We start from the raw sequence: 12,172 nt of genomic DNA on the forward strand, positions 1-12,172 counted from the left end.
AACTTGAAGGTTCTTTAAGCCTAAAAAAAGCTAGTTAATTCCTAAACAAACCTTAATATTATAAAGTAGTTAATGTGTCTTCAAAATCTACAATTTTCCTTTAGTCATAATGATGACTGAAGATTTTTCGTATTGAAGTAGAAATTAAAGATGGTTTTTGGCTGTATTTGACCTTGGACTTCGTTTCCTTATCTGTAAAATAGAGATTAAAAATACATGCCCGACCTACTTTATAAGGTAGCTGTTTAGATCAAATGAGAATGAGAAGAGCTCACACCGTGACTTTGTATGGGTGCTTCATTTTATTATGTTCTATTAAAGAATAACAACTTGCCTAAAGTTAGTGAGAGTGTCTATTTGAGAAAATATTTTAGATTAGAATTTATTTAAAATTTAGGAAACCCCTTGAGTATGAGTAGATATATAATCTACTTCCAAAAGCAGCTTTCCTATTGAAAGATGACACTGCTGATGGTATCGCTGTGTGAGGCAGGGGCTGAAAAGCATCCTCTCTGCAGTTGGCTAAGCGGGCCTGGTTGCACTCTGGTTAAAAATCCCGTTCATTCAGGAGACACTTGATATACAGACTCTTTCTTTTGGTCCTGCCATCACCTTCCCTTCCCTTCCCACCCTGTACTCATTTTTTTTTCATCAAAATTAACAGTTACCACTTGAGATTTATATGTAATGTAATGAGTCTTTTCTAACAGCATTACACACTCAAAAGAACAAGTCTTAACTGAGAAATACGGGATACCTCATTTTAATAGTAATTTTTTCAAGTTTCAGTGATGAAAATTCTAAGGCAGCTTCCTCAAAGGAAGCTAAGATTGATGAATCCACTGCAGCCAGTGTGTTCAATGTGAGGTAATAAAATCTTTATCACGTCCAGCTTGTCTGTCCTGTAACTTAGTCTGAGTCTTTAGGAATGGTTATTCCTTTTTATTAATTGTATGGTTGTTATATAGCCATGGAAGGAAAAAGCTGAACATCAAAATCATCAACAATATACCTGAAAGACAAAATACAGTAAAATAAAACAATCTCTAAGGAAGTTCATAATCACTCAGTGCGTATAATTTAGGATTCTATACAATTATATACCGAGAGATTTGGGAAGCTATGTTTAAAAGAATTGGCTACATCAATTCAACATGAAACATGTAGATATTTTTTAATCTAACATTCTCACATTGTTTTTCTTCAACCACGAATCCTTAAAAACAGTATGTAGTTGGTAAAACCAGTAGTATCTAATCAATGAATTCAAAGGATACATAAAACAGAAAGATTTGTAGTTCTAGTTCTGGCTCCATTACTGACTTGAGTGAGAAACTCTGGACGGGTCTCCATTTGCTCCTCTTTAAAATGGCAACACTTTGTACCTCATGCCCCAGGGATGTGCAGTGAGAATAAAGCAACTGAAAGCAATTTTGAGTTTTCACTTGGAATGCTCAAATGAGAAGAGTATGTTAGATTACTTTCTCCTTTCTCATTTTTTTTCATCAACCTCAACCATTAATAGCTTTTAGAGCTGTATCAAGCAAATTATCTAATATAGAAAACTTTGGTCAGTGCCAAAATTTTGTATCTTAATCTTAAATATAATTCTTTAAAAAGATCACATATTACTAAGTCTTCATTTTTGAGGTCACACCAGACAAATCTAGCATTTAGTCATTGGTTAATTTTCCAATGGGAAATTGGGATGGGAGAGAATGAGCTACAGGGCTTACATCACTGTTTTGAAAGGGAAGTCTGCAACAGTTAATGTTTTTATCCTAGCATATTTAGACTGAAAGCACTAAGTCACTTTAAACTCAGATTAAGAACAACTTTTTGAAATTTATATAATGTTATGAATCAATGTGACCTCAGTAAAAAATAAAAAATAGGGCATAGTGGTTAAGTTCAGTGCTCTCCACTTCAGTGGCCAGGTTCATGGGTTCAGATCCTGTTGGCAGACGTACACCACTTGTCGGCCATGCTGTGGCAGCAGCCCACATAAAAAGTGGAGGAAGATTGGTACAGATGTCAGCTCAGGGTTAATCTTCCTTAAGCAAAAAAAGAGGAAGATTGGCAACAGATGTTAGTTCAGGGCTAATCTTCCTCAGCATAAATAAAAATAAAAATAAATAAATTTGGGGGGCCGGCCTAGTGGCACAGCAGTTAAGTTCACATGCTCCACTTTGGCAGCCCAGGGTTTGCCAGTTCGGATCCTGGGCACAGACTTACACACTGCTTATGAAGCCATTCAGGCATTCTGTGGCAGGCGTCCCACATAAAATAGAGGAAGACGGGCACAGATGTTAGCTCAGGACCAATCTTCCTCTAAATAAATAAATAAATAAATAAATAAATAAATAAATAAATATGTTTTTAAAAATGAATTTTTGTCACATGTGGATTTGATATTTTACTCTTGTAACAAAAGGAAACCTTATGGTTTGACTACCATTTGGATAGCTTAACATGTTCTTGAAAGATGAATCTGTTTTGCAGCCAAAGGCTTTAAATGAACAAAAATAGAACCAATCTGTATGTTAACTGACCCACAGAATTTGACATTTTCTTTATAAAGTGAAAGCTAGAAAATAAGACATTTAAAACTTCTTCCAAAAATGGCATTGCAGTTTCATAGAAGCAAATAGAATTTGCTAATTTTCATTGTATGAATTATGTAAACTAGAGAATTAATTCTATATACATTCTTATCACATTTCTAACATTTTTAATTAATTTTGGGGAGATGACAGGGGCTATTAGAAGAATTATAATTATCTCTGCTATAAAGAGAAACAAGAAGGAACAAGGACTATGACTTCCAAGGACAGTTTGCTCTTTGGTTGGTCAAGAAGGGAAAGAAGACAGATAGCTTGGGATTTCTCTCCTCCGTCTTACTCCATGGCAGTGCCTGAAGCAGCTTTAACAGGGTTTTGTCTGTTTGTCTTGACTCCTCATCTCTTATTTAGCTCTTTGAATGGCTCTTGTAAAAATATAATCTCTTATTTTTTGTATCCTTGTTAGAGTTTAATTGAGGCCTTTTTGTTCCCCAGTGGGAATGTAACTTCAATATATGACAAAATTCAATGGCCAGCTGGAATTCCATATTCTAAAAACTGCTATTTACTCACATCTTTTATCCGTATATATTGAAGGGTTCCTGTATTGTTTCTCATTCATAAACCTCTTAAAGAAGTATAGGAACGTGCCTCTTCAAACCAAAAAACTACAATAGAATTTATGTTGGACCAATTTAGAAAAATGCGGGGAGGTCCTTAGGCTAACTAAGAAAGAATCTTTGGAGGGCTGGCCCCGTGGCTGTGTGGTTAAGTTCACACGGTCCACTTTGGTGGCCCAGGGTTTTTCCAGTTTGAATCCTGGGTGCAGACATGGCGCTGCTCATCAGGCCATGCTGAGGCAGCATCCCACATGCCACAACTAGAAGGACTCACAACTAAAAATACACAACTATGTACCGAGGGCCTTTGGGAATAAAAGGAAAAATAAAATCTTTAAAAAAATTTTTTTAAATAAAAAAGAAAGAATCTTTGGGGCCAGCCCCTGTGGCCTAGTGGTTAAGTTTGGCATGCTCTGCTTTAGCAGCCTGGGTTCAGTTCCCGAGCACAGACCTACACCATTCATCTGTCAGTGGCCATGCTGTGCTGGCAGCTCACATACAGAAAGGAAGATCAGTGCAGATGTTAGCTCAGGGCAAACATTCCTCAGCAAAAAAGAAAAGAAAGAAGAAAGAATCTTTGAATGCATAGTTTCAGCAAGCTAAATAGGGCCATACACAATTGCAAAAAAGTTTGATCCTAATTCTGTTTTAAAAGATTCCTTGAATAGGAAGCAAAGAAATAAATAAAAGTATACCTGTCTTTTGATTGGATATCTGGATTGTTTCTGGGTAAGTAGTTCTTTAAAATGTTTTGGTAAAGCCCTCAAGTAATGTTGCCTTCCTGTTTGGACTACACTAACATGAAGAGAATATAGTCTGTTTCCCCACCCTTCTACTCTCTGGTCTGTATTCATTCTAAAGGAGCAGAAGCAATTGTTCCTTTTTTATGTATCATGAAACTTTTCCAGTATGTTCTTCCAGGAAGAAGTTATTAAGTGATTTGGGCTAGAAAACATGTGTTTAAAGAAAAAAGTCATGGTCCTTTTACAGAGAACATCATTACTTCTGATTTTTCTTCCTTTAACATTCTTTTGGTAAAACCTACTTTTCAATGTTCTTTCAAGTAATCGACAAAGTAATTCCTTAGTATCATGGCCTACTGTTAAAATTGTAGTTGGAGCACATTAACAAATATATAATAATAATATATGTTGATTTCAAATAAGACATATTAGGAATTTTTCAGTATAAAAACAATCAGTAGTTTTATCTAATTAGGGACTTTTTTAACTTCTTTATGAACTTCAGTGAACTTTTTCACTTATTAAAAATCAAGAATAGAGAAAATTTATCTTCAAAGAAGTTATTATTGGAAAATACTAGCCATCTGTAGAACTGAAAAGAAAAGCTATGATTATTAGCATTTTTAAATGCATGTTTTCTCTGATATTCTTCATATTTAGGCCTATAGACATTATTATCGAACATTCTAGATACTAAATGTGAGATAAAGGAATGGAACGTGAATAGGAGGAGTAAAGTGTAATGGCTATTCAAACCTTTTGTGCCAATGTTCCCTCCTGTATGAGCCTTTTTGTTTGTTTGTTTAACAAAAATGAGCAACAAGAAACAAAATGCAAACTGTGAATAAAAAGAAGGATTAACTAATAGAAGACCAGGCAGCCTCATATTCATTTATAGTTATGAATTATAATCAGGTTTAAACCAGAAGACTAAACAAGAAATATAACTTGTATAAAGAAGTGCACATTATGATTACAGTTATTTTATAATTTTTTTTGGTTATTTGACTTCTCTGAATAGAGGATTTTTTATATATCTGATCCAGAGAGAAATAAAAGGAATGTAACTTGTGGATAATTTTAAAACTATACATATTATAAGTATACATTATTTCATGAGATGCTCTTCTGCAAAATGAGTCAATGAACTAAATAGTATTTTATCTGGAGCTCACAAATTTCAAAAAACAAATTCCTTTAGCAAAAAAAAGAGGTTATTTTTTAATGGAAGAAGTAATTGCTCCTTACTTTTTTTGCCCTCATATCTGAGGGTTTCTTAAAGTGGTATCATACCTAAAACAGACCATCCTTAACTAGATAATTTTGTTTCTTTGAAGATAAAAACAGTTTTAAAGGATACTGCACAAAATAATACTATTTCAGGCAGTTTAACTACCTTTTTCATTTTCTTCTTTGTACCTACTCTGGCTTTGGAAATTGACATCTTAATAGTGACATACCATTTCATATTTTTAAAGATATCCTAATATTTTAATCATATTAAATAAAAATATGCTTACCTAAAGAAGGAGCCAGCCAATATACTATAAAAAATTGAAGGAATGCTTCATCAAAACACTTGAAATGTAGTGAAAGTGCCAAAGCTGGATTAAATACAGCTCCTGTTAGACTTCCACCTGTAATACATTTTAAGCAGAGTGATACCAAACCATATATCTTACATCTTCTTGTAACTGGAAATAAAGGGGTTACCAAATGTGACTATTTTATTTCAGGTATTTAAGTATTCTTATTCTATAATCTTCCTTTGCAGAATCACCTGGCATATTATAGAGTATAAAAATAGATTATAGATTACAATATGCCAGGTGCCAAAACAAAAAAGAGAACATTGTTTTAATTCAGTGCTTTTCCTATATATTATAAAATGCGTATCGAAAGTTAATCTGCTGTATTATTCTTCCTACAGTTTTATAAAATAGGAGATTTGGCTGCCCTTCTTAACATTCATCAATTTAAATAAATAAATGAAAATACCTTTTAAATGGATACAATACCCTAGAATCCTCTTGGGCATAAACATACCTCTGTGTTGAAAACAAAACAGAAAATGGACCAAAGTATTATCATTGACTCCATTTTTACCTGTCAACAGAGCCCTGAAGAAGTGACTGTGAATGGTATGTGAATTTATATATCAATAAAGTGATTACAAAAATTCTTTAAATAAAAAAGGAATTGACTATGAGCAGTCATGAAAGACAAGCACAAATTCTGTTGACTACTTTTCAGGATTCGTGGTCCAGCTGTGCCCCCAGGGTATCTCTCTGACCTGGGGCCTAGGAGTTTATAGTTCTGGCCACACAGCAAGTAAGGAAAGGCAGGGGAAGCGAAAATGCCTGTCCCACGGTACTCTCCAGAGCTGTGGCTCAGCTTTTCAAAACACACCCTAAGAGTATCCTTGAGATAGGGACATTTCTGGCAGTTCTTCCAAATGGAAGTTTGGGCACACACATCTGCCTCTCACTCAGCCAAAGAGAGAGAGCCTGAGATCTTCACAGATTTTATATTGACATACGCCAATATAGCATGTCAAGTGTCCTCATAAAATGCAGTAAAGTAGAAGTGGAAATTAAGTGACCCTTTCATAAGATTTCACTAATGAGATTTCACACTTGATAGGCTGGAAACATTGAAGCCGTGTTGAGATGAAGATGTTGAGCAATGAACTAAGTTCGCTACACGGCTAAGAGTTTTTTCTAGCATGCCAGCCTCACATCACGATTCACATTCATGCCTCAGCAATTACAAATGACATCACGTCATGGACCTTTAGAATCATTCTTGAGTAGTCAAATCCTGGAATGTTAAATCTGCAACTGCCAAGGGCCAACAGAATTGTCTGGTTGGCAGGTGGTCATTTCAGTTCAATCCTACAAAAAATTATTGAGTTCCTATGTATTGGGCAGAAAGATAAGGACTCATACAGATCTTTACAATATAATGTAATATGTGCTATGATAATATAATAAGTGACCTGTGTTTATTTTTTTAGGCATTTATCAATGAACCACTGCCCTCATAATTAGTTTACTTCAGTATTCCCATGAGAGCTTCTGTAGTCCCGGTAGGTCTAAGAACACTATCACTCAGTCCTATACCATCCTAAAACTCAGACTACTTCACTCCCCTTATCTTCTAACCCTCACACCACCAATTCTGCACGGTGCGGCCTGGTGGAAGCTTGGTGGGATCTATTCTCTCGAACATGGACTGGCTTTGCAACTTGCACTGACAAACAGAATGCAGCACAAGTGATGCTCTGTGAATTCTGGATGTGAGGACTGACTCTGAGTGACTTCTAGGTTCAGGTCTCAATAAACCCATTAGCTTCCACTTTTTGCTGTCCTGGAACATGTTCTGATCATGTAAACAAGCTGGTCTGGGCTGCTGGAGGATGAGAGGCCACATGGAGGAGAACCGAGGTGTCTTAGATGACAGCTGGCATCAACTGCCAGGCACAGGAGTGAGGCTGCTTTGGTTCTTCCAGCCCCACAAAGTGTCTAACCTATGCGATCTCAGAGGAATTTCCCATCTAACTCACAGAATCATGAACGGTAATAAATTAGTATTTTAAGCAACAGTTAACTGATACAGAAATCTGTATCAGGAGTGGGTTCTGTGCCAAAAAAAGCCCAAAATATGTGGCATTGGCTTTGACATTTTAGACTGGATAATTCTTTGTTGGGGGCTGTCTTATGCATTGTAGCATGTTTAGCAGCATCCCTGGCCTTTACCGGCTAGATGCCAGCAGCACATCCATCTCCCCCATCATAACAACCAAAAATGTCTCCATACTTTGCCAAAGGTCCCCTGGGTGGCAAAATTGTCTACTGTTGAAAATCACTGTCCTAGAGAACTAGAGATACTTGTATACAAGTAGATATACACAAGGTTGATTATTTTTAGTAGCAAAGAAATGGGAAAAAGCTAAATGTCCATTCGTAAGAAAATAGCTAAACAAGTTTTATTATTAATTTGGAATACCATTCAGTTTTCAAATAACGAAAGAAATCTCTTTACTTATATAGATAGATCTGTAAGATATGCCATTGAGGGGCTGGCCCCGTGGCCGAGTGGTTAAGTTCGCGCGCTCCGCTGCAGGCGGCCCAGTGTTTCGTTAGCCCGAATCCTGGGCGCGGACACGGCACTGCTCATCAGACCACGCTGAGGCAGCGTCCCACGTGCCACAACTAGAAGAACCCACAACGAAGAATGCACGACTATGTACCGGGGGGCGTTGGGGAGAAAAAGGAAAAAAAAAAAAAAAAAAAAAAGATATGCCATTGAACACCGCCACCAAATGAGCAAGCTACAGAAAATAAGGAATGATACCTTTTATGTTAACATGAACACATAAAATAATTGTTTCTCTAGAGCCTTATCGATAATAAGTGCACATGAAAAGAGTTTAGAAGGAGACACACACAAACGTACAGGTGGAGGATCTCGAGGCGGGAAGGAGAAGTCATGGAGGGCATGGTGAATAGCAGTCAAAAGGCACTTTTAGTTTCATCAGTAGTGTTTCAATTTTTTCCCAAAAAACCACATTCATGTATTACTTGTGTAATCAACCATGAATTATTAAAAATTAACTCACCCACCAAGCATGGAACTAACAGAAAATGGCTTCAAAAAACAAGTTATTTATTGACATTGAAGGGGAGAAGACTACACATGTTAAAGAAGAGGTATCGATGGGAAGATCCAGCTGGCTGACTGCCCAGAGTCTCAGAGGACATCATGAACTTGGTGAGATTACCACAGTCAAAGAGTAGGTCCCAAATCTGATAATTCTATGCACTAATGTTTCTCAACACCCCTAAAGGTAATCAAATTCTCCGTGATGGAATGACGCTAGTTAAAATCACATAAGACTCGTGTATAAGCCAGAAGGTCGATTAACTAATTTATAGTGGAATCTAGCCCTTTCCAGGGACCAGAATATTTGTGCCACGTGCTATGCTAAGAACATGAAATACATCACTCTATTGTAGTAATAGTCTTAAGAGAGAGAGAGAATTATTCTCCATTTCAAAGATGAAGAAACTGAGGCCTAAATTAAGTGTCTCTCCCAGGGCCATAGTCCAACTCCAAACCTGTACTCTCATCCTCTGTGTTATACTGGCATAATAAAAGACGTCTGGATGTTTGAAGCTGTTTTTCATTTGTAAATTAGCCCCTATTTGATAGAATTATTGTATTAAAAGCAAACATATGTAAAGGACTTAGTTCCCTTCTCCTTTGGCAAACAATCTTACTTATATTCTTCATGACCTAGAGTGATACCAAAAACTTCTGAATGGAGTAATGAAATGAAGTAAAAATATTACAATTTCCTCAGACAATTTATTAGGCTTATTTTGAAAGCCCTCAGACATAAAATATAGAATTCCCAGATACATATTATTTCTTTCTGTGTGATTTTTTAAAGCGAATAGAGTATTTGCTAATTCATTCATTCGCTCATTCTAAAAATACTTACTGAGTATTTATTTTGTACCAGGTGACAACATGCTAAATCCTGATTATACGTTACACTGAATAAAACAATTTTAGTCTCTGTACTCCTAAAGCTTACCATCTGGTGGAGGAAGACAGGCATTATACCAGAAAACAAGTGTATAATTAAAAATTCTACAAAAGTAAACGAATAGGGTGCAGTAATAAAGACAGCTTGCTTAGATGTGTAAAGTAACAGATTTTTTTCAATATCTAATTAATTAAAAAATGAATGCAGCTCTCTCTTACCCTGTTCATTGAACCAAATTCTCCCAAAACCTAAATTAAGGAAGATTTGCTTGAAATTCGCATTAATAGTTCTTATAGCTCTAATATGTTAATAAATCACACAGCTTTTTTTTCCCTTTATTGGGAAGCTAATACATAAGTGGTAATGACATCAGTGGCCTCCATCGGCACGTCAAAGTGCAGGGTGCTAGATCAATAAACACACAGACCCTTGTCACTGGCTGTCCAAGGAGCCTGGGGCTATGCTGCTGGACAGTTATGTTCTGTAATATTAAAATATATAATCAGTTATTGGTGCCTGAATTGGTGACTTCCAAGCGCCCTCAAAGTGCAAGTGATTAAAGAAATCTCCCAGTACGCAACTTTGTCAAACCTGTACTAATAGTATTTTAGTACTATTGTAAAAAAGGGTACTATTTAGTACTCTTTTAAAAAAAGACATGCCACAGGGCCAGCCTGGTGGTGCAGCGGTCAAGTCCGTACGTTCTAGCTTCGGCGGCCCAGGGTTCACTGGTTCGGATCCCGGGTGCAGACCCACGCACTGCTTGTCAAGCTATGCTGTGGTAGGCGTCCCACATATAAAGTAGAGGAAGGTGGGCACGGATGTTAGCTCAGGGCCAGTCTTCCTCAGCAAAAAGAGGAGGATTGGTGGCAGATGTTAGCTCAGGGCTAATCTTCCTCAAAAAAAAAATAAATAAATAAAAATTTAAAAAATTAAAGACATACCAGAGTAACTTGTAATGATGCCCGACTTAGCCAACCCTTCCCCTGCCTTTCCTTCTCTATCCATTCTTAAATCCTTCCTACAAAAGCCTCACCTCTGCCTGCTAAGACAGACACTCAACCTGTCCCAAGAGGGTTCATTCTACTTGGAACAACTCTGTTCTAAAGATATGACTGATACCCATAGGAAAGAATGGGGAGGGCTATGGCTTAGCACAGCATTTCCCAAAGCATGTGCTCTTCTGCTACTCACTCCCAGACAAAAGGATTCCATACGTTTGAAAAACTAAGTTCCAACTCTTGAAGTTTCACAGTAGCATAGTAAAGGCTCTGTGAAGTCTTAAAATGAGAAAACCTGTTTTATCCAGTGTTTGCCAAATTATTTATCAACAGAATTCTTTTATAACCTAAAAAAATTTTTTTAATTATAGTAAAAACATATATATAACAAAATAAGCCATTTTAAGTGTATATTCGGTGGCATTAATTACATTCACATGTTCAACCATCACCACTATTTCCAAAACTCTTCCATCACCCCAAACAAAAACTCTGTACCCATATAAAACAAGAAGTCCCTGCTGCTCCCTGCCTCCCAGTCCCTGGCAGCCTCTATTCTACTTTCTGACTACAAATTTGCCTATTCTGTATTTTCCACACAAGTGGAGTCATACAACTTGTTTCTTTGTGTCTGGCTTATTCCGCTTAGCGTGTTTTCAAGGTTCATCCATGTCATAGTATGTATCAGAACTTCATTCCTTTTCATGGCTGGATAATATTCAGTTATGTGTATATGCTTTTGTTACTTTTGAGGAGCACACTGTAGAAATGCTGATCATGAAATGAGTATGAGGTTTAGTGTCAGTCTGAACCACGGTTCCAGCACATTCTACCTGTGTGACCTTGGACATGTCATTTCACTCTTCTGAGCCTCACTTACTTTAAAATGAAAATAGTGTACTCACCAATGGGTTGTTGTAAGGATTAACTAAGATGATTCATATAAATGTCCTATATGCTCGACGTATTGCTCAATGAATAGTCTTCTCTCCCTCATATTGTCAGAAAAGGAAGATCATAATAGATTATCACCTGCTGTAACAGTCGCAATCCACAATTGTCGATTGGGTTCTCCCCCTGCAAACAGTCCCCAGCGCTGTCCAATACTGTACCCACTAGCTGCATGTGGCTTTAATTAAGCACTTGAAATGAGACACTGAATATTCAATTTTAGTTAATTTAAATATAAATAGCCCCATGCGGCTAGCGGCTGCCAAAGTGGCCAACACAAGTCTGGACTAGAGCAGTGGTTCTCAATTCTGACTTCATACTGGGATCACCCGGGAAACTTTAAAATATCTCATCGCCTAGGCCTCTTTCAGAGCAATGACATCTAATCTCTGCAGCCAAACACAGGTGTGTTTCAAATGCTCCCCAGGAGATTCTGACGCAGAGAGAACACTGAGAACCACTGCTTCTGGGACTCCTCTCTCCCCTCCTCCCCAGCAATTAGTGCCCTCATTTCAACAACTTCGATGTCTGCAATGTGAGGCAAAGAGAAAGAGCAGTGTTTTGGATACCATAAATTGATGCTTTATGGGTTCTTTCCAATAACTTTCCTTATATTTATCTATACCTTCAAATAATACCTTGTTTCTCTTCTCTCAAAATCTCTGTCACTTATAAAATAGGTCTTGGCTAATATTACATACAGTATTATTTATAGAATCATAAATATATATTAAAAGTATAA

At 36.8% G+C, this 12,172-nt stretch overlaps 1 protein-coding gene across 1 annotated transcript in view; it reads right to left on the reverse strand.

Annotated features, from left to right (window-relative positions):
• Window positions 1–735: 735 nt before the first annotated feature.
• The window catches only part of AQP11 (aquaporin 11), a 69,392-nt gene continuing 57,955 nt past the window's right edge, over window positions 736–12,172 (reverse strand). The window contains exons 5-6 of the mRNA XM_070625814.1: window positions 5,445–5,561; window positions 736–1,012 (exon numbers count right to left, since the gene is read on the reverse strand). Coding sequence (XP_070481915.1) covers window positions 933–1,012; window positions 5,445–5,561 — 197 coding nt within the window. The 3' untranslated portion in view covers window positions 736–932. The remainder of the gene's footprint in view (window positions 1,013–5,444; window positions 5,562–12,172) is intronic.

This window comes from Equus przewalskii, chromosome 6, assembly GCF_037783145.1.
Source record: "Equus przewalskii isolate Varuska chromosome 6, EquPr2, whole genome shotgun sequence".
In the NCBI taxonomy this organism is placed as follows: Eukaryota; Metazoa; Chordata; class Mammalia; order Perissodactyla; family Equidae; genus Equus; species Equus przewalskii.